This window comes from Patagioenas fasciata, chromosome 19 (genome assembly GCF_037038585.1).
Source record: "Patagioenas fasciata isolate bPatFas1 chromosome 19, bPatFas1.hap1, whole genome shotgun sequence".
Classification (NCBI taxonomy): domain Eukaryota; kingdom Metazoa; phylum Chordata; class Aves; order Columbiformes; family Columbidae; genus Patagioenas; species Patagioenas fasciata.
The window spans coordinates 13,803,211-13,830,023 of record NC_092538.1 but is presented as its reverse complement, the minus strand read 5'-3'; the positions used below and the strand labels follow the sequence as shown (position 1 = coordinate 13,830,023).

At 50.9% G+C, this 26,813-nt stretch overlaps 1 protein-coding gene and 1 long non-coding RNA gene across 2 annotated transcripts; one reads left to right on the top strand and one right to left on the bottom strand.

Annotated features, from left to right (window-relative positions):
- Positions 1–1,362: 1,362 nt before the first annotated feature.
- LOC139829416 (coiled-coil domain-containing protein 81-like) lies at positions 1,363–7,412 on the bottom strand. The gene is made up of 6 exons (XM_071816906.1): positions 6,603–7,412; positions 4,370–4,793; positions 3,638–3,699; positions 2,982–3,138; positions 1,863–2,119; positions 1,363–1,458 (listed from the first exon to the last, which is right to left on the bottom strand). Exons 2-6 carry the CDS (start codon positions 4,431–4,433, stop codon positions 1,363–1,365), a joined length of 636 nt encoding a protein of 211 aa, XP_071673007.1. The 5' UTR covers positions 4,434–4,793; positions 6,603–7,412.
- Positions 7,413–21,932: 14,520 nt separating this feature from the next.
- On the top strand, positions 21,933–23,897 carry LOC139829484 (uncharacterized). The gene is made up of 3 exons (XR_011741971.1): positions 21,933–22,284; positions 22,837–22,921; positions 23,709–23,897. It is a non-coding gene; the product is annotated as an uncharacterized lncRNA (long non-coding RNA).
- The last annotated feature ends 2,916 nt before the right edge of the window (positions 23,898–26,813 follow it).

Here is a 26,813-nt window from a genome sequence, read left to right as displayed (position 1 = left end):
TTTCAACCTGAAGGGAAAGCCAAAATGACCTTCTGCTCCTGGAATCAACCTTTGCACTTGGTTACTCAAGAGATCTGCACATCGGAAGGGAAGAAAGAAATAGTGGTGCCAGCAGAGTCTGCCAAGAAGCTACAAGACACTGCCATGACCAAGAAACCATGAGTTAGTGGGACATGGGAAAAGCGCACTTGGGGTGTTTCCAGGAGAAACGTCTCGCTCCCACAGAGGCCGGAGCAGGGGGTCACGCTCACCCATTTATGCGAGTGTCTCACCTGGCGCGAGGCTCACTCCCCTCAGCTTTCTGACCCTGCTCCGGCTTCACAGTCAGGGCAGGTAACCGATTTGGAGGAAGCCTTGCTCGACGGAGGAGGCGCTTCTCGGCAGCATCCTCTAGAAACGGGAAAGGAGACGGTTCTTCAGAACAGCATCTCGGTGTTGTTCTGGGAACCGGGTGCCACTTGTGTGCCAGTTCCAAGGAGAGTGACGTGCGGGTCTGCTCAGGGCTGTGGTAACACTGGGGAAGGTGGTCCTTTTCATCCCTTTGGGGGAAAGCCATGTTTCCTGGGAGGTCTTAGGCCTTTTCTGACACTGTTTTAACATCCAACGCCCCATGCCTACAGTGCACCGTTATTCCCTGGGGAAGACTGTTTGCATGGCTTTCTCTCATCGGTGTGCTGAAACGGGGGGTTCCATGGGAGATACTCGTGCTGTCCAGGAGCCATTCTGGGGAGGGGAATCATTTATCTCAAGGGAATCCGGCTCTGGGGTTTCTGCACTGGTCCCGTGCACACAGATTTGCTGCTGGGGCAGGTTCACACCACAGGCCATCACCTTTTCCCTTCACACATCCTTTCAGGTCTATCAGCGCTGGCATTTTCGGCACGGTCTCAAGTTGGTACCTGGAAGAGCAAGAAGGTACCAGGCTGAAGAAAGGACACCACATTGTTTCCCAAGGCAGCCCAACCCGGAGGGCTGCAGTAGAAACTCCAGTGCCGGGAGGGCTAGGTGAGACCCCGTCAGCCTGTGCCCACTTTTTTCCATCCTTCCCGTGAGAATGGCCGTCCTCCCACAAAACCCCCTTGCTGCTTCTGGGGAAATGATCCTGCTCACAGTGCACATGGAGAGCAGAATATTATCTAGTGCTCTGATTTTCTAACACCCTTTCGAATTCTGATCTTGCCCTCCAAGTTCCTTGTAGAGCCTTGCAGATTAACGTTTCCGGACCTAAGAGCAGTCTCTCCCACAGAGGAAAGAAAAGGAGCAGGAGAAACGTAGTGGGAAATGTTGCCTAAATGCGTCTCTAGCTCCACAGTAGGACAGATGCATAAGCCGTGCCACTGTCCCACGTTCCTCCAAGTGAAGTCAAACATACCATGGCAGGACGATAACACGTCCAGAGGAGGTCTGGGAAGCAGCGGTGTCATGGCGTGAGATGACTGAGTCCCTCATCTCCGGCATCTGCAACGAGGACAGAGACGGATGACGGGAGGAGCGGACACTGGGAAGGGCCGGCTGCTCGCTCCGCCTCAGCCCAGCGCCAGCAAAGAGCCAGAGCCGCCCAAGGGCTCTGGGCTCAGCAAGCCTTGCTCTGCCTGTGCCTCTGCTCCCGGCCCCCAGAGTGGGGCACGCAGCGCTCCGCGCCATCAACGCCGGCCTTTTCTCGCAAAGTGCAGCTCCTCTGGGGGTGGCTCTTGCAAAGCCAGGCCATTGCACGCCAGGGAGGTGCTCTGCAGAGAGCCTGCTGTGCTCTAGAGCTCCAGGAGCCCAGGTGACTGAACAAGGCATGGTCGGCCAGGGGAAAGCAGCCCCCAGAAAGCATTTCAGAAGCAGCAGGAGTGGGGCTGGGAAAGTGAAAATCCTACCTCGAGAAGAGCTTGCAGCATCTTGCCAGTGCCATTCAGCCTTTCCAAAAAGTGTAAGTAAAATCTCTTTTTTATCTCTTTTCCCTCGGCAATCAGCATGCCCACGTCCCTCCAGATGATGGCAACGTTCTTCCTGTTCTCTAGGCAGGCATGGAAAAGGTGCGTGGTCCTTTCCATGTAGAGCTGCACGGTGCCCTCAGAGACAGCGTTCTCTGAGGCTATCTCAGCATACGGCAGTTGTTCGAAATCTTGATGGCCTGAAAGACAAGAGAAGAGGAACACATGAGCTTGCAGACCTGCTGGGCAGGCTACAATCAAAGGTCTGCAGCCTCCAGGCCCTCGGGCAACACTTTGGTACTGGGCTGTCTGGCTGGGCCAGCGCCTCTGAGGAGACGCTCGGCTTGTCCTTTCCTCTTAAAGTGGACAGTGAGGTGCGGAGCAGACAGCTGTGGTTTCTCTGATACAGAAAGGGAAACAAAGAGTCTTAGGCACTTGGTGGGAAGAAGAGTGACTGCGGGACAAAGTGGGGAGATAGGCACCAGGTCCCAGGGCAAGCTGGAGGGTGCCAGCCCACACTCGGTGCTGTCTTTGTCTTTAGAGAGAAACGCACCCCAAACACAGCCCCAAGCTCTGGGTGCTCCCCAGGGTCCCACAACAGCTGCCCCAAAGGCAGTAGTGACTAGAAGGCGCAGGTGTCGCCGTCACTGGCTTTTGGAAGGAACCATCTTACCCCCCTGGGTTTCCCCTGCTTTTCCCCCGTGCAAGGAGGCTGAGGGAGCTGGGAAGAGCCCCGGCATTTGCCTGGAGGAGGTCTAGTGCAGCGGAAAGGGGGAGCAAGAGTTGAAGCATCACGGAACCAGAAGACACCACACCAAGGAAGCTGTGAGGGAACCTGTTGTTGAAGCAGGACAAAGAGAGTGCGCTCTTAGCTGTATTGTCCGCTGGTGATTCTTTAAAACAAACAGCTAGGCAGGGTCCTTTCACAGCCGGCTGGTTTTGTCGAGTGAAGCTCTTGGCAGGACCGCGGTGGGTGGCTGGTACTCCCCTCAGTCACCTCTGGGGAGCAGAGCACCCCTCCCCACCCTGCTCAAGGGCCAGCGCCGCTTTCACGCTGCTTACCAGGGAAGTCTTTGCAACCATAGCGGAGCTCATGGTCCTGCACAACAGCCTTTTCAGGTCGAAACACGGGTCTCTCCACGATCACCAGATCCTGCTCGCTGAGGGCTACTCGCTTTCTGACAACCGCAAAAGTCCCGATTCCGGGAATGCGGACAGCCTGGAACAGAGGAGATGGCGGATGGGAAGAAGTCTTGGAGGGGCAGACGGGTGACTTGTCAGAGGAGGCTGATGGCGTTTAGTGCCCTGCCCTGGCCTGAGGCACAAAGGAGCAAGATGGGCTCCTTGGGAGAACACAAACAGGGGCTGCGCTTTTCCCTCTCACCCCCCTTCAGCTACGAAGAACCAAATAGGTGAGGGAAAGCTGACAAACACCCTCTGGCTCAATCAGATAGAAGGCAGGGGATTCCCACGCTTGGAATAAATCCAGATGTGTCCCAGGCTTCCAGGTTTTCACATGCAACTCTGACGGGGGGACCTTCTTGTACATCTGAATGGACAGAGAAGGTGTCCATGTCACTGTGTGCATTGCAGTGTCGTGCTGGGGCGTTGCTCCCGCTTTCAACGCAGGGGAAGAACAGCTGCACCCCATGGCAAAGGGCTGTCAGGACTTGATCAGCGTTCATCAGGGTGTGAGGGGAGAAGGAGGTAAGGCCCACCTGGTGGAGAGCCAGCTGCAGGCTGAGGTGATACGATGTGCTGGCCCAAATCTTAGCGAACTCTGGAAAAACAAGGGAAAGACCTGTCATGCTCTGAGGCAGCAAGCTCAAGACCATTCGGCCCACTCCTGTCCAAGGAGCGATGCATCTTTCACTCAGGCATTTCAGGTGGTCTCTCTCCAGCCCGGCAAGAACCAAAGGACACCTCATGCTGCCTCCAAGGGGCTCCTTTCCTTGCAGGTGCAGCTCTCCAGGGTGTGACCCACTCCCACGGGAAGCCGGCAGTGCTTTGCCATGCCCGCGGGGGCACGGGGCTGTGCTCCACGCGGCTCTCGGAGGCTCAGGGCAGGCCCTGGTGTCTCCCCAGCAGGGGCCAGTTTTGCCGGGTCACATCTCTGAACACACAGAGCCCACGTGGCCCACGAGCACCTTCAGCTCTTCCATTCAGACATGAGCTCAGCGTGGGCAATGCCCAGCGCCAGGCAAGGGCAGCCCTTTGGGGTCAGGGGTTTCTGCCTGGGCTGCCCCAGGAAGGCAGGGGCCACGTCAGGAAGGGAACCAGGAGCCCTGGCTGCCACATCAGCCCCTCAGCCCTTTGGGATGGTCAAGCAGGTCCCTCCTTGCAGTCACCACTCCTGAGCAACCACCCCCCACAGTCCTTGGGTTTCCATCCTGATTTCAGAGATGTCCTTGACCCAGACACACATGTGAAATTGGGCCTGAAGGCCTTACCATAACGCTCGAGCTTCTCAATAGTTGGGCTCAGGTGAGGCTGCAAGAAGAGCTGTCTTGCCATCTTAGTTCCACTGCTGCTTCAAGTCAACAACTGCAGCAAGTGGCTGGACAATGGCTTTACTGCTTCTCCTTGTCCTCCTCCTTCTCCTCCTCCTCCTTCTCCTCCTCCTCCTCCTCCTTCTTTTTCTCTTCTCCTCCTCCTCCTCCTTCTCCTTCTCCTCCTCCTCCTCCTTCTCCTTCTCCTTCTCCTCCTCCTCCTCCTTCTCCTTCTCCACCTTTCACACTCCTTGGTGCTGTCGTGCTCCCTCTCTCCGCCTTCTCCTCCTCACTGCAGAGCAGCTACTCCAGAGCAGAGCGGTGGCGAGAGCAGCTCTCAGCACTTGGAGTCGACTCGGCCTCACCGGGGTGAGTGGGGCAGATGCTGGTCACGACAGGGAAAGGGGGACTGTCACCACTGTGACGTCTGGCTGTCCCACTGTGACCTCGGACCGTGTCACAGAGGGGCTGCACACACCTGCCCCCCAGGCCCTGCCAGGGGCTCTGCAGTGGGCAGGGGTTTCTGGGAGCTGCCCCCACCCCACTGTCTCCTGAGTGGGAGGGGTTTCCCCAGGCCGCCCCTGCCATGTCCCCACATGGGGACACAGGGCTGCAAGCGCCGATGGGCTTTCTTCTACCCTTCCCCGCTTCTTCCTGCCTCTCTCACCCAACGTGTCTGCAGCGGGGAGCGCGGCTGCCCTGCCACAGTAGGGGCGTGCAGAGAAGACGTGAAGCTTCTAGACCGCCCACAGTCAGATCTGACACGGATATAAACGGGGTCCCGTTGAATGGCCGTTTGTGGTCTTCTCGGAGCTGCGGGTCTGTCTGCCTGAAGCCTCCCCTTAGGCAGGATCGCCACCTAAAGTAGCCTCCCGGGATTGGGTCAGCCTCGTCGCCTCGCTGGGGTGAGCGATAACTTACTAGGTAGAACTGAGCTATTTCCTCACCAGATCAGCGAGTGTATTAAATAATTCCTCGCCGCTTGGGCGGGTGTTTTCCTCATTATAAACCCGTGGATTTTCTTGAATAATTCCTTGCCAGATTCAGGCAAGCGTATATCCGTAATATAATTTCTCACTAAACACGTGGGTGTATTTTTCCTGGGGTTAGAGACTGTAATAGACTTAACGATATATTTGTTAATCAAACTGGCCTAAATGGATATGTTATCAGTGGCTGTGAAACCTGAGCATATAATATTAGTACATGCTGCCATTAAACAATGCAACCTGTATGTAGTCTTTGTAGAAAAAAACCTGTTCCACAGATATGTCTAAAAGCCTAATTTAGCGTACCCTGCAGAACATTCGGGAAGAGGGTGACAGAGAGAAGGGCTCAGGGTCATTAGGAGACGGGAGTGCCGAGGCGCCAGTGAGCCGCTGGGTGCCCGCGGCCAGTGTGGGGGATGTTTGGAGGCTTCAGGGGCACCCCACAACCGGTGTGGGGGTGCAGAGAAGCTTCTAGAATGCCTAGAGTCAGGTCTGATCAGCCTATAAAAAACGGGACTCTCGTCGAGACTCCGCCCATTGTCGCGGGTCTCTCGGAGCACGGGCGAGATGCTGCCGCCGAGAGCCCTCCTCCCCGGGATGGAGACTCCGCTTGCCTTGCCGCCACGGGTGTGAGTAAAACGGCTCGCAGGATTGTGAGTATATTTATACTTTCCGTGCACATTTGCACCTGTAACTTCCCGTGCTTAATATAAGCATGTATAAAATTATTTGCTCGCATAATCGCGAGTGTATTTATACTTTCCGTGCACATATGCACGAGTAACCTTCTGTGCACATTTGCACACGTATAAAATTATTTCCTCGCATAATCGCGAGTGTATTTTCCTCCCGTGCTTCCATATAAGCACGTGTAGTATTCCGTGCACATTTGCACGTGTAAGTAAATTAACCCTCGCAGGATTGCGAGTGTATTATAAATTTACCCTCGCGGAATCGCGAGCGTACACTTTCCGTACTCACTACGAGTACCTATATCCCTTTAAGAATAATCCCGCACCGTGTTCAGGCAAGCGTGTACTCCTCTGGGCCTCAGGGGCGGTTCCGGCATTGTTTTGGGTGAAGCCACGTGCATGCACACTGTGGACCTCCTGTTGTACTAGTTGCTGCCCCTTCATAATTTTCCTCAACTGATACCCGAACCTATATTTAAGTCACTTTTGGAGGGCTAAAACCCTGTTTCTCACCGGTTTAATAAAAGTTGTTTTGGACCCTCTTGTCCCTTAAACTAATCTCGGGGTGCATTCCGTGACACGCTGGCTGTCTTCTTGCTTTGGATCAGCAGCTGCCCCTCCCTCTTGATGTCTTCCCGGGTGGGGACGTGCTCGTCATCTTCGTCATCAGATTTAGAGGATTCTGGAGGAGGGAACAGAGAGAAACGGGCCGGGGAGGGTCTGCAGGGCCACTTCTGCTGTGCCCATGTCACCAGGGAGAGCCAGCACGCTTTGGAGGGCTGGTGACATCACAGGGAGCTTTCCTGCCAAGCCCTGGCTCTTCCTGCCCAGCATCCCAGGCTGACCTGCAGGGCCTGGCAGTGCCGCTGCTGTGGCCCATCCCCAGCTGCTGGGGCTTCCCAGAAAGGTCTGGAGCCACGCGGTGCTGGACGCAGCTCCAGCTTCATTCAAAACAGGTGGCAAGCTCAGAAACTCAGTGGCTCCTCCAAGAGCATCCAATAGGAAGAGGCCACAGACAGACCCCAGCACTGGTTGTTCTTCACAACCAGGTGATTTCGAAGACAAGGCTCTCCCTCCTTGCCCCACAGCATCTTTTCTTGTTCCTTCTGTGGTTCGATGCTCACCACCCCGCCAGCTGCCTTCATGCTCCCACATCCCCACCTAAAAGCACCACCCATGCTCAAAGCCTTGGAGACAGCCCCAAGGTCTGGAGAGAACTCATGGGCTGGGCTCTGCTGGGACAGGGAGAGACAGGCGAGGATGGTCACAAATCCCAACAGGCAGGGGCAGGGACAGTCGCCGTGGGACACGTCCCCGCTAAGCTCTCCTACCGTCATCGCTGCTGTCTCTCTCCTCAAAGGAAACCACCACGTTCTGAGGATCACTCGACATTTTTTTCTCCAGAAAATCCCTGGCCTTCACAAAAATCTGTGAAAGACACCCTGGGTTAATTGCTGAAGGGGAGGTGGGTGTTACAACCCAAGAGGTGCCCTTGATGTCCCCCTGGGGGACACTTGGGACGGGCCATCAGGAGGAGCCTGCTGCGGGTCCCCGAAGACCCCAGCAGGGATGGACATCCCACGTATCTCGTTGCTCTTATCCAGGATCTTGCACTCAGGGGGCAGGTGGGCCGCCCGCTGTGCCAGGTACTGCAGCTTCTGGCCCAGGTACTGGAGCTTCTCCTCCACCCCCCGGGACAGGAGAGAGTCATCCTGGAGACGGAGAGAACCACCTTGGTGGGCAAAATGAGCCACCTGGGGTGACGGTGGCTGCGCCAAGTGTCACCGCGCTGCGTCACTGCGCCACCCAGCGCTGGGTGAATACCTGGCCAGGCACGGTGATGCCGTGCAGATGGAAGAGGAGGCGGTCGATTCTGTTTTCAAATTCAAGGAGAAGCTCCTCGTTCTTCAGCAGCTGGGCTCGCGACCGGTCTCGCCGGGCCTCTTCGGACTGCAGTTTTGCCCTCAGCTCCTCCTCCAGCATCCTGCAGCCAAGCACAGTCACATCCATACAACTGCACAGGGGTGCAGAGACACCACAAATCCGTTGCAAAAGCTGCCCAAGTTGCAACCCACCACACCCCCTGCCCTGAGTAGGGACATTGTCACCAGCTCAGGTTGCTCAGAGCCCCGTCCAGCCTGGCCTGGGATGTCTCCAGGGACGGGGCATCCACCACCTCTCTGGCCAACCTGGGCCAGGCTCTCACCACCCTAAGCGTAACAAGCGATAAGACAAACAGAAATGGCCTCAAGTTGCGCCGGGGGAAGTTGAGGTTGGATCTGGGGAACAATTTCTTCCCCAAACGGCTGTCAGGCATTGGAACAGGCTGCCCAGGGCAGTGGTGGGGTCACCATCCCTGGAGGGTTGGACAGACGGAGATGAGGTTCTCAGGGACGTGGGTTAGTGCCAGGGCTGGGTTAACGGTTGGACTCAATGATCTTGAGGGTCTTTCCCAACCAAAATGAGTCTGTGATTCTATGACACGGCTGTCCCAAGGGACATACAGGGATGGTGACTCCACCACTGCCATGGGCAGCCTGTTCCAATGCCCGACAGCCCTTTTCAGGAAGAAATTGTCCCCTATATCCCACCTAAAACCTCCCCTGGTGCCAGTTGTTTCAGGGTCTTGGTCTGGTCTTTGCACTCTGGCCAACAGAGAAGCCACAAAACGTGTTGAAGACTTCTCTCTGACAAAGCTGGACTCCATTTTTCCATCTCAGTTTTTGGAGAATCCGGTCTGTGGCCTGTTTGCCAGATGCAAGGGAACACTGAGATGCTTTAGCTGCCTTGAAAGGAGGGGAAGAGCAACGACACGCAGCAACACAGGAATTTCAGGTCTCCTGAAACTGTTAAGTTGTGAGCAGAAGATAAAGGCCAACTGCTTTATCATGAGCATTCCCTGAATGTGTTCAGACACCGCATCCCAACTCCTCACCATGTCTGCGAGGCGAGGAGAAGACGTCACCCCACCAGCGAGCTCCTGCCCGGGAGACAACACTGGGTGCAATCGGACTGACTGCCGCTGTCTTAGCCTGGCCCGGGAGAGGCGGCCGTGGAAATGGATGTGACAAGTGGCAAAAAGGTACAGGAGCGAGTGGGAAGACACCAGAGGCAATGCCTGGGTTTCTAGAGTAAGAAAACACCAAAATACAACCAACCAGGAAGGCAGCAGCAGGGTCAGGAGCATCCCTCTGCCAAAGTGACCCCTGAGCCACACAGGACAGCCCTGCCTGGGACAGCCTGCCTGCACTGGGCAGGGGAGCTGCATGGGGCACAGTAGGGCACTGTCCCCACCCCATGGGGGCCATGGGGCAGTAGAGCCCATGTCGGGGCGTCCCCATGATGGAGGTCATAAAATCATTGAATTATTTTGGCTGGAAGAGACCCTCAAGATCATGGAATCCAACCATAACCCACCCCTAGCACTAACCCATGTCCCTGAGAACCTCATCTCTGCATCTGTCCAACCCCTCCAATGATGGTGACGCCACCAGTGCGCAGGGGAGCACACACATTCCCAAACACTGGAAAAAGAAAGGTTGCACGGTGCCCTCCAATATAGGAAAATTAATAATGTAAGGAATAAATTAAGAAATGCAGGGGAGGGAAAGGGCTGATGCCATTGGGGTTTCATTAGGTGGCAGGTGGGGGGGGGTGACACAGCCCAGGGAAGGAAAGGAGAGATTTCCTCTTCTGCCCTGAGAGACCCTTATTCCTTCCACAACAACCACTGCCAAAGGCTTGACAGGAGCTCCAGCGCAGTTGTCTGCAGCCGCTGCCGGTGAGAAACCTAAAATAGGACACGGGAGAATTTGCACGGGAGCGTTCACCACGCGGAAATATCTCTGCCCTGGGAGGGCTGACATTGAGTGCGTTGGAGGTTTGTTTTTGTTTTCAAGGATGTGATCAAAATCACATGAAATGACACACAACGAAGGATAGGCACAGGCTGGGACTGACACCGGAGCCTCAGCACCGGGTTTTATCACTCATGGAGAAAGGGAACCAGGCTAAATCAGCCAGCTGGAGGCCAAAACAAGCAGCTCCTTTGGCTGTTCTGGGACGGGAGATGCAGGCAGGGCCACCAGTGTGGGGTCTGTCCTGGAGCTGCAAGGGTGGGATGTGGGAGGAGGCAGCCAGAGCTGCTTCCACACAAGGAGGCACAAACATCTGCCATTTCCATGTTGGTTTTAGGAGGGTTAATATAAGTGTGGGTCAAAACTCACCATCACATCGCCTGGGTTGGCATTGCCAGCCACAGGTTGGGTTTTAGCATCGTTCTAAAATGCTGGAGGGCCTGAGGCAGCACTGGTGACAGAGGGACAGACCCCCTGGGGTCCATGTCTGTCTTGCGCTGGGGACCCCAGAGCTGGACTCAGTTCTCTGGGGGGCCCCAGGAGAGCAGAGCAGAGGGGGAAGCATCCCCTCCCTCCACCTGCTGGTGATGTGGCCCAGGACACACTTGGCTTTCTGGGCTGCAAGAGCACACTGCCAGCTTATGGCCCTTTTGTTACCCACCAGCCCTTCTCCACAGGGTTGCTGCCCATCCGTCTGACCCTCCCTCCCTCCCCCAGTCTGTGCTGGTACTGGGTATTGCCCTGACCCAGGTGCAGGACCTCGCACTTGGCCTGGATGAATTTCACAAGATTCACATGGACCCCCCAGCCTGTCCAGGTCCCTCTGGATGTCACCCCTTCCCTCCAGTGCATCGACTGCACCACTCAGCTTGGTGGAAAACCAAAAGTGAAGTGTCTTGGGTGATGCAGACATCAGAGAAAGGCATCTGGCTTTAGCTCTCTGCCAAGCACAGCTGGGGAAACCCTTTGAAATGCTTCAGCCACTTTAGCAGAGAAAAATAACACTCCCACACAGTTGCCAGGCTTTATCGCTTACAATTTCTAACTGTTGGTGGAAATCTTCATTCTCAATCACTTTAATCAGCACCTTGAGCTTCTCTTTCAGTTTCTTCCCCTCCCTTGCTGGAAGAATAAATCGCAGCCTCATGTGAGCACGTTTGATTTGCATGGTCTCCTTTAACTGTCTGATCACTTCCAGTGCCTACAAAGGTGTTAAAAACAAAGAGCATTTACACACCTGCTTGAAAACCATCACACAGACCAAAACCTCAAATCCTTCGCATCAGCTTCTGACACTTTTGTCAGCGCTGCAGGGAGTTTGCTCGAACGCTGCTTTGGTAGATTAACAAGGAAAGGCAGAGTTCTTGTTATTCGTGATCCCTCCAACACTTAAAAAACCCGTCTGAAATCTTAAATAGCACTTATACTGCAAACCAACATGTGGCTCAGATGCAAGGCCCAATCTATTACCTCAATCAAACTAAAGGACAAAACTTTTCTTTCTGTTCCAGGCGTATCACTGTTGCTGCTTTAATTAGTTTCTTTCTTTCTTTCTCCCTTCCCTGAATTGTTAGAAAACAAACTGCACGAGTTTCAGCAGCTGTTTGCATCCAGCATTCAACCACCGGCTGGATGAAGAATCACTCTGCAGAATTCAGCCCCCAGGGCTTTGCTGATCCCTCTGTGGCTGCAAACAGAGAAATTACACTTGAAGCCACCACCTCTGACCTGAAACCGATTTTGCAAGAAAACAGACCTGCTGCTTCGTGCTCTTGTTTGGTTTGACGGAGTAGTGAATGTCCTTCACGGCTCTTTCTATGACGATCACTGTGTACGGCCTCTTTGTTTTGGGATTCACGCATTTGTCAGCGACAATGGTCCCGATGTCTCTAAACATCTACTCCAGCTGTGTGTGCCGTTCTTTGTCCGATACCTGCAGCTCTCCTTCTGTTAAAATCTGGACAGTAAATAACTAAAAAAACCCAGTTAATAAATGTCATGGGTTTGACTACAGAGTGAAAAATCTAGTAACTCTGTTAAATTTAACAATTGCTTGAATGGTTTGGTCAGATGTGAAGTGGATAAAAAAAATAACAGTATTAATAATGTATGTCATTATGACAGACAGCACGGAGAGATTTCAAAGAAAAAACTCACCACAGAAAAACTACAAAAAAAGATGCGCAGATTTCCTTGAATTCACAACAAGCCCACAGTTCATATCCTACCAAGAAGGACTAAGAAATTAGATCTGTTCTTAACATTTCATTGGACTTCCCCAAGTGAGCAACTGTCCCCTTTGCATCCCCTGCATCCTTAAAAATATACCTTAGGTGAGAAACTCTTCAGCACTGGTAATTCTTTTTTTTTCTGTGTCCACAGACATCAGTGTATAAAAGCTGTATATTCTACAGAGTATTCAGAACTCTTTTCAGCTAAATACATATCAAATATTCAAGACTTGGAGCACAAGTGTGATGGGAGCAGCTGAGGGACCTGGGGGGTTCAGCTGGAGAACAGGAGCTGAGGGGAGACCTTCTGATCTCTGAACTGCCTGAAAGGAGCTTGGCGCCAGGGGGGTCGGGCTCTGCTCCCCAGGAACAAGCGCCAGGAGCAGAGGAAACGGCCTCAAGTTGCCCCAGGGGAGGCTGAGGTTGGATCTTGGAACAATTTCTTCCCCAAAGGGCTGTGGGGCATTGGAACAGGCTGCCCAGGGCAGTGCTGGAGTCACCAGCCCTGGAGGGGAAAGTCTTCTCCAAGCTTTTATAAAGCTGCTAACCGCGAAGTGGTTGAAACCTACCATCTTACAGATTTCTGTTTGGTCATCCGTCACAAATGCTTTAACAAGATCATCTTTCTTTGCCACCTGGCCTTTGAAAATGTTGACAAACACTCTGTGTGTCTGCAGGACCTCATCAAAATCTTTCTCCCTAGAGATTAGGGCACGGTTAGAAAATTTGTGAAGTCAACAATATAAAAAAGAACATGAGTTTTTAGCAAGGAGGAACAACCTGTGCTGCCAACGAGCCTGGAAACTTCTACTCCTGAGATGTAACTCCCCAGGAAAGCGCAGGGCACTGCCCTGTGCCCAAGGGCGCTCCGCGTACCCGGATTCACACAGATCCCACCACCTTCCTGGGCTGGAGAGCCGCGTACCACAAAAGCTCCCCGGCTCCACAGCCAGGCCCCACCTGGGCCTCTCCCCTGCCACAGCTGGGTGCCCACACGGGGCTGCCCCACAAAACTGGGTCATAGAATCACAGAATGTGCTGACTTGGAAGGCACCTACACGGATCACAGAATAGTTTGGCTTGAAAGGGGCCTTCCCAGCTCCCCCAGTGCCACCAGGATCACGGAGTCCAACTCCTGTCCCTGCACAGGACACCCCACAGGTCACCTCGTGTGCCTGAGGACATTGTCCAGTCTCTCCTTGAACACTGCCAGACTTGGGGCCATGACACCTCCCTGGGAGCCTGTTCAGTGTCCAGCACCTCTGGGTGAAGAACCTTTTCCTCATGTCCCACTGACCCTCCCTGGCACATCTTCTGCCATTCCCCGGGCTCTGTCACTGTCACAGAGAAGAGCTCAGACCTGCCCCTCCTGCTCCTGCTGAGGAACCTGCAGCCCATGAGCTCTGCCCTCAGTCTGCTCTGCTCCAGCTGAACAAACCCAGGGACTTCAGCCGCTGCTCATTCGGCTTCCCCTCCAAACCTTCACCAGCTTCGCAGCCTCCTCTGGACACGCTGCAGTAGCTTTGTCTCCTTTTCTCCTGTGTCCCCAGCCTTGCACACAGTGGATGCTCCAGGTGAGGCCGCCCCAGCGCAGAGTAGAGCGGGACAATCCCCCCCTGCCCGCCTGGCCGTGCTGTGCTGGGTGCACCAGGACACGGGGCCCTCTTGGCTCCAGGGACACCGGTGGCTCACGTTCAACTTGCCGTCCACCAGAACCCCCGATCCCTCTCCATGGAGCTGCTCTCCAGCACCTCGTCCCCCAGTCTGTCTGTACAGCCGGGGTTGGCTCAGGTGCAGGATCCGGCACTTGCTCTTGTTGAACTTCATGTGCTTGGTGATTGCCCAGCTCTGCAATTTGTCCCGGTCCCTCTGCAGGGCCCCTCTGCTCTTCAGAGTGTCCAAGGGAGGTCCACACAAGCCCCCCCCCAGCCGGGCCCCACACGGGCCTGCGCCCCACACGGGCCTGCGCCCCACACGGGCCTGCGCCCCACACGGGCCGGCCGGCCGGCCTCCCTCCCGCCCTCGGGCAGGCCCCGGGCCGGCACTCACGCTCCGCTGCGCCATCCCATGGCCTTGTTGCGGTAACAGGCGATCCCGAAGCGCCTCCCGGCGCTTTCCCCCTGGTTGGTGGGGGTGAAGACGGACACGGCGGCGGCCGCCGCTGCGCCACGGCCGAGGGGCCGCCTCACGCTGCCTTCCCATTAGTGGCCGCCGCCCCCAGGAGCGCCAGCAAGAACCGTCCGGCGGGAAACGGTGGCCGGAAGGGGCGGGGGTCTGGGGAGCTTGCGGTGTATGGGGGGAAAGGAATAACCGTGAGGGACGTGAACCTGTGAGGACTGTGGGGGGTGACCGTAGGGTTTGGGCTAAATAACTCTGAGGGCCAGTGGTAATAACGGGGCGGGGGAAGGGGTGTGTGTGAGGGGCGGAGTAATGACCATGAGAGGAGGGTGGGTGTGGGGGGTTGATAGCGGCGGGGTCGGGGGTAATGACTTGGGGAGGTGTGAGTGGGAACTGTAGGGTGTGTGGGGGTAATAACGGGGCGAAGCAATAACCCTGAGGGGGGAGTGCATGTGTGTGTGTGGGGGTAATAGCTGTGCATGTGGGGGTAATAACTGGGGGGATGCGAGGGGTAGTAACTGTGAGAGGGACAAATAACGGTGTTGGTGATGACTGTGTGTGTGTGAGTGATAACCCCGGGGGGGTGTGTGTGGGGTAATAACTGTGCGTGAAGGTAATAACTGGGCTGGGGGGGCGGGGGGTGTGAGGGAGGGAAGAGTAATAACCCTTGGGGGCAATAATTGTGGGGAGGGGAGAAGTGTGTGGGGGTAATAACTGGGGGGACTGTGAGGGGTGGGTGTGGGTAATAACTATGGAGGGGGCAATAACTGTGTGTGTGAATAATAGCCATGGGGGGGTGGGTGATAGCTGTAGGGTGGGGGGTGATAACTGGGGGTGTAATGATGTTGAGGTGGGGAGAGTGTGTGTGTGTGGGGGTAATAACTGGGAGTGTGTGTGTGTGAGGGGGGAAGGGTAATAACCACGGGGCGGGAAAATGTGTGTGTGTGTGTGTGGGGGGGTGATATCTGGGGGTATGTGAAGGGGTAATAACTGGGGGGGGTGGTTCTGAGGCAGTTACTGGGGTGTGGGATGTGGGGGTCAGTGTGAGGGGTTTGTATGGGGGGTTAGAGGGGTGGGTGAACACGGGAGGGATGGGCTGGGGGTGCAGGATGGCGCGTGCTGGGGTGGGCACAGGGTGTGGGGTACTTGGGCTGCTGCAGGTTTCTGGAGCCCCCTGGAGGGGTAAAACCCACCCCTGTGGGCTGCCCACATAAACCAGTCGTGCTGGAGGCACAGGATGAGCTGCTGAACGGGCCTGGGAGCCCCTCGGCTCTTTTCTTTTTTGGGGTTCAGTATTAACTGTGGAGGGGTGAGGGGGAAAGAAGCTTTTTTAGCATTAGTAACAGCCCAGGGGAAAAATAAGTTAGCAAAGCTTCCAGCCTCTTGGAAATGCTCGGTTTCTGAGCTCGTCTCACGTCTGCAGAAACAAGATCCAAGAGGACTGTGGATAACAGCAGGAGGCTGTCATCTGCGTTCCTCAGTCCATCAGTGTTGCAAACAAACCTTATTTAAACTCTTAAATGCTTTTTTTTTTTTTTTTGAGCTAGGTAGTGTCGGTGACTGCACAGGTGCACTCCTGGCTGCAGCGTTATGTACCCTGAATTTTTAAGTTGGTTCAGAACAGTGTGGGTTGTTCTGAACCAACCGTCACCCACATGATAGAATTCTGAAAAAGTACTTTGAAGGTTTCCAGGTTTCAGTCTGGCCTTGAAACTCTGGGTCGAAGCTGTTGTTGTAACCAGTGTGGTGTCTCATGTACACAAGCAAGGGCTGTGTTCGGCAGCAGCCTCTGTGGCAGTGATTTCTCCCCTGACATGGAGCTTTTTAGCTCCAGAGATCTGCCTGTGTCAGGTCCGCGCAAAACTAAGGCCAGCGAACGTTTTGCAAGGACTCTTTACTTTCAGGCACTTGCACAGCACAAAAGTATTTTCTGCCTTTCCTTAGAACAGAACCTGTATGATTATTTTTCTTGTGTGCTTACACTGAATTCATCCTGTAGGAATCTGCTTTCGCTAAATCTGTTATTTATTCCAGATCTAGATGTCTCAATGGATACGTGGAACTTCTTCTATACTTCCCTGGTGTCCTTATGGCTGCACAGACTTTACGTTGATTCTGTTGTTGCTGTTGGTGAGGCGTGGAATGACCTTACAACCCTTGAGGTTATAAGGAAGGTATGTATTTAGGTACGATGCCGGACACACGGGGAATCATTTCACCTAATACGTGTGTAAAATTACAGTAGCTGTGAGCTTGATTAAATGCAGTAAAGCGTTACATATTCACGGAAGTTTTAGGAACACCTGTACATATTCATAACCTGTCCCCGAGAAGGCGGTTCTTATTGCAATGAGTTCAGGAGACCATTTCCAGAGTCTCCGGCTCCTCCTGGTTGCAGCTGCGCAGTGATCGTGACCCCGGGTCCTCTTCTCTGTACCCGATCACCTTTGGTCCAGTGTGATGAGTTGGTTGGGTCTCAGACTGCTGAGTTGGTTAAAACTGTGTCCAAGTTTCTGTAATCTAGTTCACCCAAGGATGCACCCGAGGATTGTGATCTTTGCAAGGCGTCAGTGAAGTCCTGTTTTTCGTACAATAAGTTACACAGAGTTAAACAAGGCTAGGCAATAGTGATGTGGGTTAAAGGGTTAGCTCTCTAAGTGTCTTTAGTGATGTGGGGTAGGGTTAGTTCCTTAAGTGTCAAGTGTTAATTAGTTAATTGTCAGTTCCCTGTATCATTCCCCCCTTTGCTAAGAGGTTAGTAAATTCTTTTACTAATGTGATGATTGTCTATGTTTTCTCTGGCCGCAGGTAAGAAGGCTACTTCTACCTGAGAAAACCCATCTCTATCCTTCAACAGATTTTTAATGTTAATGCAAAAGTCAGGCTCCTGGTGTTTGTCTTCTGCGCTGCTGAGCTCTTTGGGGGCAGCTGACAGCCATGTGGCTGGTGCTCCGGCAGGAATGGCATCTTCTGGGCTGCGACGGGAGCTTGCGTTCTTTGGCGTGGTGACCCCGCTCACTGCAGCTGTAGCATTTGTCTTCTCTTTCGGGTTTCTTCTTGCTGAGGTAGGAAGTGCCGTTTGGGTTGGTCACCCAGAAGGACCAAAGGGACCAAAAGGTTACCCAGAAGGTCCAGAAGGACCAAAACATGTCAGGGTGGACATAACCTAATTTCTTTGATAGAATTTCAGAAAGGTTTTGGTTAATTACTACAAATGTAAAGCTTTCTTCTGCGGAAGTGGGCAATGTAATATATACACTCTGATGGTTTTGATTCCAAAGCACCAATTTAAAGCGTTCCCCCATGGTTTTATTCAGATCTTGCTCATGGCAATTTTCGTCCCATCCGTGTGCTAGGGTTATGACCGTAAGAAACGGCATTTTCCAGGTTGCGCCTGGGTTACCCTTCGTGGTGCTTTGCAGACTTTCTTCACTCTAGAATGATGGATTCGGGCATTCCGTTCTTTAATCTTGGTAGCAGTGAAGGATGCCAGGAGGACTTGAAATGGGCTTCCTGTTGTGATTCCAAAGTCCTTTTCTGCAAGAGACTTCACAGACACATAATCGCCCAATTGGATGTTATGTACTGGCCCATCCAGACCCCTACTCCAAGTTCCAAACACTCTTCCCAATTTTGTTAAGTTGTTTACGCAATATAACCATATAAAAAGTCATAATTTCATCCCCTTCTTGTGCAGACATCCCCTTCTGTACACTATAGGGTCTCCCATCCAGGATTTCAAAAGGATTTAACCCTTATTTGCCCTTGTCCTTGTTCATATGCAAGAGGGACAAAGGTGAAGATTGAGACCAAGCCAAATTTGCCTCCTGCCCCAGATTTACAATTTGTTGTTCAATTAGATGACTCACTTCATCTTTTTTTTTTTCTTTCTACCTGGCCACTGGAGGAAGAATGATAAGGTGTATGTAGTTGCCAGTCTATTCTCAAGTGCTGACTGATTTGCTGTACAATTTTTGATTTAAAATGTGGCCCTTTATCAGAGGATATATCAGCTGGAACACCAAGCCTTGGTATTGTTTCTTGTGCTCATGTTTTAGTTACCTCCCGAGCTTTTGCTGTTCTGGTAGGGAGTGCTTCTGGCCAACCTGAAAAGGTATCAGTTAGTACCAACCAATATCAGCACCCCCCTTTTCTTGGGAGTTCCGAAAAATCAATTTACCATTATTGCCCAGGTCCGTTTCCTTTCCCAATTTGACCCATTTCTAGCTTAGGTATATTCTTAGGATTAGTCTGGAGGCAAAGAGCGCGTTGCTGTGTCACCTGTCTTACAGTAGTGTACCAATTTGTAGTTACTATTTTTGATCAAATGTTCGTATAATGTTTCTGCTACTAAAGGGCAAACTAAATAGGAGGTAACAATAAGTTTTCTCTTGTGGGGCGTGAGCCCACCCTTCCTCATGATATGATTCCTCTAAATCTATACTAAGTTTCTGGTCTTCCTTAGTATATTCTGGCTTACCTTCTAAAATAACCTGCCCGTCGGGGACTAGGGCACTTTCCGCTTTTACCTTTTGCTTAGGCACCAGTTTTGCCTCCCTGTCCACCAGCTCATTTCCTTTTTTCCAATTCCGAGCTCGCTTTCTGGTGCGCCTGGATATGCATGATTGCCACCTTCTTAGGAAGTTGAGCTGCCGATATTTCTCCTGCACGTTTGATATGTGTGCCTTGAGAGTTCAAGAGTCCTTCTTCTTTCCAAATTGTTCCGTGCACGACCCTGAAAGCATACTTAGAGTCCATATAAACGTTCACAGTTTTACCTTCGGCTAGTTCCAGAGCACAGGTAAGGGCGATTATTTCTGCCTTTTGTGCTGAAGTACTTTCAGACAGAGGCCCAGATTCCATCACTTCATGGCTAGTAGTTATAGCATAACCAGCGTGCCTTTCACCGTTCAGGATATTGCTGCTTTCGTCCGTAAGGCAGTTCTCAGTGTTCTCCATAATCCTATGTCCTTTAGATCTGCTTGGCTGGATTATGTTGTTTCAATGGTTTCCAGGCAATTATGATGAACTGGTTTTCCAGTGTTGTCACTGAGGAAAGAAGCTGGCTTGACAGTGTTAGTGAGGATGATTTAGCTTGATATTTGAGAAATCTTTGTGGGGAAAGCCAACGTCCCCCTTTTTCTTTTAGAACTGTAGGCACCGTGTGGGATACCAGCACAGCCATTTTCTGACCCATGGTAAATTTCCGGGCCTCCTGTATGTTCAGTACCGCTGCAGCAACTGCCCGCGGGCATCCCGGCCACCCTTTTGCAGTTGCATCTGATTGTCTGGAGAAATAGGCCGCTGCTCGTCGGTACGGGCCAAGATCCTGTGCCAGTGTACCCAAGGCTATTCCCTGCTTCTCGTGAGAGAATAGAAAAAATGGTTTACTCACACCTGGGAGTCCTAGAGCAGGCGCTGTCAAAGCCTTACCAAGTTCTTCAAAGGCTCGTGTAGCTCCTTTATTCCATTGCAGGTGTTCCTGATCTGTGGCTGCTGGCACATACAGTGGCTTGACAAACAATCCATAATTATAAATCCACAACCGGCACCACTCTGTCATGCCCAAGAAGGGTCCGTAATTCTTTTACAGTTTGAGGCTTTGATGTTTGGCATACGGCCTCCTTTCGAGCCTGGCCCAGGGTCCTCTGCCCTACGCTGATTTCATAGCCCAAATGAGTTACTCATGAGTTGCTGTATCATCTGGGCTGTCTTCTGTGATACCTGGTATCCTTGGAGCCCCCAAAGTTCAATAAGCTTACAGTTCAGGTTATGCATGTCTTCTGTGTCCTGGTAGCGATCATCCACATATTGTTGCATCTGTCCTTCATCAGATGGGGCTTCCCAAGATTCAAGATCTTTAGCGAGCTGATTTCCTAGTACTGTTGGGCTGTTTTTAAATCCTTGTAGCAACACCATCCAGGTGAGCTGGGTTTTACATAAATATTGTCTGGCTGGCTTCACGGAGAGAGAGGCAAAAAGGCATCTTTCAAATCTAAAACAGTAAGCCAAATCAAATTAGAGTTAATACAGTCAGAAAGGTGTTTGCTACCACTGGGTAGAGGTCCTTTATTATTCTGTTTATAACCTGACTTGTATTAATTTCTCTATTACTGGCCAAATTCCTTCTCCCAAAAAGGTTGGAAGGAATTGGACATATATAGAAATTTATCAATACCTACTTGTTTACCCAATTTGTATTTCAAAGGTTCACAAAAATATGCCCGTTCACTTTGGCCAGTGACTCCCTTTACCTACTATGTAATTGTTACTTGTTGTCAATCCACCAAAAATTCCACTTGTTTCTGTTCATTCCAGGTTCCCATCAGTCTTTTTCAAAACTTGCTACTGTCTGTTTCTCTCTCTGCCTACTTCCTCTGTACCTTCCCCAACGTTCATTTTCCCAACATATATACTGACCTCTCTCTAAAGGCTTTCAAAGCCTTCCAACCTCTTCAGTTCCATACTTACTTATCCTTTCAAGAATCTTCCTTGTCCCTGTTACTGAATACTCTCCAAGCTTCATCTAACAACCTTTCCAAATTTCTACTTTCTGTTGCCCTCAGTTTCTACAACTTCTCCAGGGGAGAAGGTCAATTCCCTGTATCATTGGGATCAGCATTTGGATCATCGTTCAGTTCCTCACCACCAAAACCAGAAAGAAGGCAAGGGAAGATGGAAGTGCTTTTGTCCAAGAAGGCCCCGAAATCTGCGTGTGGAGGCGAGTGGCTGCCGGGTGACGGTCCCCACTGGTGCAGTGACACGTGCTGCCCCACTGTGGGCCCCCCCGTGGGTCACTGCGGAGCCCAGGTGTGGTCGTGTAGGAAACGATCACCTTGCCAATAGAACAGGCCCAGGCAGGATCTCTCAGCAAAGCACATTTTGTTAATGATTTTGCAAGACCGGGTGTTCTCCCTAAAGGCAGGCACGCATAATAGGGCAAAAAGCCCCCGTTTATATCCCCCCAAACCCTGGGTGCAATTTCCCTCCCCTGTTGCCCACTGGTCGGTTCTCCAGGGTTTACAGAGCACCCGACACCTGCCTCAGTTTACGTATTTCATTCATCTAATCCGAACAACACCCTTTCCCTTATTGATCTATTTAAAAATGGGTTCCTGGCTCTTTGGCCGTCCTTCCCTCTAGATTAACTTGTAAATACAGGTGTCAGTTTGCATTCTGGGATTAGTTTGAAGAGATTTTGTTTTACATTCAGGATTCACAGTCTGATGTGTCTCGGTCCCTTCCCTCGCGGGGGTCAGGTGCCAGCTCCCCAGTTTTGTGAAAACAACGTTTCTTCCTTGAACGTTCCTTACAGTTCAGTGCACCTGAGGGTTATAATCCGCAGCCTGGACGGTCTCATGTTTGTGGGTGACTCGGTGCCCTCGTTGCTCTGATGTTGGAGCAGCTCTCTGCTGAACGCTTCTCCCGTCGTTACTGAGAGATCGTGTCAGCCTGGGTTGCTCTGTCACTGCAAATCAATCACTCTACTTGTGCTGGAGTTCTCGGGTTCCTCTTTCCATTGATGTTACTGATGAGGTTGGGCTGGTTTTAGGACGGGAGTGGGATTAGGCTGTTCAGGATGGTAAAAGCTCCTTGCGCAGGTGAGCAAAGTTCTGCTGCGCGAGTTGGGAGGTTCCTGCGTTCAGCTGGATCCGGCTGCGTGTGACCTGAGTTTATTGGAGCGTGGCCTAGTTCAGAGACGTGGTTGTGTCTTTCTCTGGGTGTGAGAAGCTAAAATGCTTTGATAGCCTCATTTAATTAGTGCTGAGAGTCTGTTCACAGGATAGGTGTTTTAAGTGGTTTTGGGAGAATGGGGTTAACATCACTTTGAAAAGGGATTGAATGAGAAGTGGTGCTTGTTTCTTAGGGTGAAAAATCCAATGGGAATCCAGCTTCTTCTGAAGGAATAGAAGACAAACTCGTAAATGGATCAGCCACCCTGGAGGCAAAGTAAAGATTTTCTATGGGTCTCAGACTGGCACAGCAAAGGTATCAGTTACTTTTTTTTTTCCCCACCTACATGAAGTAATTTGAAATATTGAGACTCAAGTCTGTTGCTTGCCTTAGAAGTATTGCACAGTGTAAACATCAGAAAGTTCATTAGCTCATGAGAAGTCATTGCCCAACATGAAAGATAACGTAAAATTATGTAAAAATAACATTTTTTTCTACTTGCTTTAAATGGCGCATGCAGTAGAGACATTGATGATGAAGTTTAAAGTTTACTCTTGCCGTACCCGTAGTTGCGAGCGGGTCTTCTCAGAGACAAGTACTGGTTTAGGTGCTTTTGAAAAAAATGGTGTGTGTAAATGTGAAATCATTAGTCATTAAAATTCATGTCACTCTCTTCTTGCAGCCAATATACTTGATTTTTTTTTTTCTTAACATGAGGAATTCTAGGTCCAGTGTCCAGTTCTCGGATGTCTTTGTTCTTTCTGTTGTGGGAGGTGTCTTGTGACTGGGCGTGTGGGGGTTGTTTGGTCGCTACCGTGCTTGGGTTGAAGCAATTGATAAATTCCTATTTTTTTTTTTTTTTTGGAGGTTTGCCAGAGGTCTGGCTGAAGCCGTTATTTCACTTTGTTTGCCTGTGGAAGTCATCAGCATGGGAGATTATGATCCAGAGGAGGTAAGTACCTTATAAATATGACTAATAAAGAAAAGCTTTTCCTTGTGTTGCGAAGGCTCTTTTCCCCTTGTATTTCTCTCCTATTATTCTGGAAATTCCCAATGCTGTGTGTTAAAAGTCGCTTCCCTTCTGTATAAGTGTAGCCCATCAACCCTCAGCAGAAAACACCTAAATTTTGAATATTCCTAGGAGAGGATTGCCTAGAGTATTTTGATGGTGACAGTGACTTGGTATGAGCTGGTTCTGTAACTCAGGTGTGAGTTCAGTGAGAGCGGTTGCACCAGGTCCCTCTGTTCTGTCTCTGTATCCCCAGGGAAGGGTTCAAAGCCAGAACAAGCAGATGGTGACAATTTGCAGCCTTCACAGGCTCATAAGCTAAAAACTCCTTGCTGGTCATATTTAGATGGAGTAATCCTTGAGGCATTTTTCTTCTGTGAATATTGATAGTTGTTTTTTTGAATCAGTGAGAAACTTGATTGCTGCAAGAGTCTGCTCAAGAAGCTGTTGATTGGGGTGGGGAAGGGAGATGTTCTGTTCTCTTGTACCACCTCTGTGAAGCAGCAGACAGACAGTTTGATCTCTCCTGGCTAATTTAAGGCGTCTCTGCAGGGGGGATGGCCGTTCGCCACTGTTGGGGTTATCACCTGCAGCATCCCACACCAAAATCCCACTTAGAAAAAACCTCATCTTTTAACTTCTTCCAACTCCCCATGTGTTCCAGTTGTCTTACTAATGGGAAGCGTTCTGAGAAATGCACCGATCTCTTCTATTCTCTTGATATTATTAGACAACCGGCAGGAACGTTTGTGTGTTCTTGGTAGCTACGTACACTGACGGGCAGCCAACCGAGAGTGCAGCGTGGTTCTGCAAGGGGTTAGAAGAGGCAGCGCGTGACTTTCGCTTTGGGAAAACGTATCTGAAAGGCCTGAGATACGCTGTGTTTGGCTTGGGAAATGCGGTTTATGTCGATCATTACAACACTGTAAGTATCTGCTCTGCACCTTTCTGAAGTTTCTGCTCCGCTGAAAGGCTGAGCTTCCCAAAATGCTCCAAAACTGAATGATAACTGGTAGCTTGTGTGAGATTTGCAGCCTTTGTGTGGACTGGGTTTAGGGCACAGGCAGTGCAGTTTTGAAGCAAGTGTGCTGCCCCTTGAAATGGGAAAGGAGGTTGTTAGCCAATCTTGCAGCCTGAGAAAATGCTGATTCCCTTTCCATCAGTGTTCAGTCTTGCATAAAAATACAAATACAGCACAAACTAAGTGCCTGCAAGCAACACAGAGCTGGAGAGAGGCTGATGGTTCAGGTATTTGGCTGGGTTCTATTTGCAGTGCTTCCATTTTGCTGTGTGAACGCTTTAGTAATTTAATCTGTTCAGGTAGGTGTCAGGAACTAAAATGCAGATAGAAGCACTTTTCATATTAGTGTCTCCTGTGGTGATTAGTAGGTACAGCCTAACACGTTCTTATTTGTTTCTGCAGTTGCTTGTAGCTGCTTGAAACAGTTCCTGCTGGGCTCAAAGTTTGGGTGGTGGGTTTTTTGTGTGGTTTTCTTTTTCCCAGGAAGTACATTTAAATCTTTCTTCAGCCTTAGAGGGAGGCTCAAGCTGCTGTTCTCATAGGAAAGATGACTGGGGGAAAAAAAGGCACTCAACCAAAACCAAAATGGGCCCAAACAAACAAAACAACCAAAAAAAAAACCCAAACTAAAAACAAGAGCAGCAAAAACCCCAAACAAACCCCCAGTGTGACTCCACAGATATTCCTTCAGTGTCCTCTTATTTTATGGGTACAAAAATATTGATTGTCTTTTAGACTTCCCTGCTGCTGTAAAGTCAGCACAGACCTGTGCTCTGGTGGGTTGTTCACCATCGTTAGTTTTAACCGCTCCTTGATTTGCCAAATGATTTATTGGGAGCGATAGCTGGATATGAGGCTGGGCTGTGGTGGGCGCTGGAGGAACCCAGATGTCCTTTCGTGGGGAGAGTAGATGGGTGTGAGGGGAAAGCCCAGGGTCCCGTTGCTCTGGCCCTGGCAGGGGAGCTGGGACCGGGAAACTGGTTCTTCTGTGACACAACCTGTTCTCGAGTCCCATCCTGTGGTTTTATTTGGATTTTTCTTTTCTGCTTGCTTTGCAGCCCAAACGTGAACTGCGTGCGCTCTTGTGTCTTCCCAACCTCCCCGTGGGGACCCTTTGAGGGGATTTTGTCTTGCTGGTCTTTTTCTTGGGTGCAGTGTCCAAGAGCAGTTGGAAGATGGTTTTTGGAGGTGGCTGGTTAGTTCTGTTTTCTTAGGATTGTTCTGGCGGATGGTGATGGGTTTTAAATCTAAAATCTCTTGGCAAAAGTTTGGCCTCAAACTTCAGGTAAGGGCAGAGAACTCATCAGTCAAGTGTGATACAGATGATAGTGATGTCCTCACACTATCTATGGAGTATCTCTCATTTATTTTATGTGGATAGTGGTGATACACTTCAATAATCATTGTAGATTCTGTTCTCCAAATAAGGAAATATGTGACATCTTCATAGGTCTTCTGAATTCTTCTGTGGGCAATCTAACAGCACAGGTGTGTGACACAGCTGCTGTTAATGGACAAAATGGCCTGAGAAGATGATCTGCCAGTGTCTATTAGTTTCAGAATGCTTTTATTATAGCAATAGGTTTTTTTCATTCAAATTAGTTGCTAAAAGAGTAACAGTTCCTCCAGAATCTAATTCAAGAATTCAAGGGAGCAGCCTGGGATGGCGAAGCCAATGTAGGAATTAGTGAATCTACTTGGGCTGAGGGACGGATGTCTCTTCTCCATCTCACCTGGGTGAGAGGAGCTCTCAAGAACTTGCAGGTAGATTTGGGGGAGGGATTGAAATGGGATGAGCTGCCGTGTGGTCGATACCCATGGCCTCACTTCCATAAGACACGGTTTGCCGTGGTTGCCACTAGTGGAGGTCACCAATGTGAGATCTTCATGGCAGATGTTTTGCGACAGGCTCAGCAAGCGTTCTGACTTACCACGGGGCTTATTGTGAAAGGTCCAGGATTTTGGTTTTTCTTCAGTACTAGTTGATGGAGGTGAAAGTATCATCTAGATCTTTTACTTAGGTGACACATCTTACCGTCTTTGGTGGAGCAATTTGAATCTCAAAATGTCCAGTAAGAGGAAGATTGATGCGGAAGGAAGGCGATTTATTGATAGATGGGAAAGCAAATACGTGTTTGTGTTTCAGGGAGGAAAAGCCAGTATGTCTTTTGTGTTACGAGACAGAGTCGGCGATAAAGGAGCACGATGCACATAACAAACACAAGCCCTGTGGGCCAAATCCTCAAATTACATTCGGCCCTTTGAATGCAACTGCGGGGCTGCTGTGGCCTCCGGTGAAAATGTTCGACACCCCATCATAGGCTTAGTTTGACAAGAAATTATGCGCTTATGTATTGGAAATTTTTGTTATTCCTGTTGTCCCCTGCTGCAAAGCAGAAGGGGCTCTTGGATTAAAATGGGCATCTGGGTTTAGGCAAAAAGCCAGATCCTAACAATTTGTTAGCTCTTTTCTGCTCAGCTGTTGAGGTTGGTATTTCTTACAGCTCCTGGCATTCCCAGCCCTGAACTCTGCCAGTCCCGTTTTCTTGACACCAGGTTCGGCTTGGCTTGCCTGCTGAAGCAGCTGCATTTTTCACTGACCTTAGCAGGCTTTTACTACGTGTTAAAAATGTCCAAGGTGTTCTTAGTTTCCTGTATGACGAGAAGGATCTGAAGCAGCATCACGGAAAGACCAAGCTTTCCATCCATTTTGCGACTGCAGTATTTTTGCGTGTCAAGTAGAGCCCTGTAATATCCCCTCTCATGTTCTCACTCCTGCTTTCAGTTCACGGAAGCAAACCCTTCCACAAATCT

Coding starts and splice junctions, on each gene's coding strand:
- LOC139829416 (XM_071816906.1), bottom strand. CDS start 4,433: ATGGCAAGACAGCTCTTCTTGCAGCCTCACCTGAGCCCAACTATTGAG. Junction 3,139..3,637: donor TGCAGCTGGCTCTCCACCAG/GTGGGCCTTACC, acceptor CCTCTGTTCCAG/GCTGTCCGCATTCCCGGAAT. Junction 2,120..2,981: donor TGGTTGCAAAGACTTCCCTG/GTAAGCAGCGTG, acceptor CTTGTCTTTCAG/GCCATCAAGATTTCGAACAA.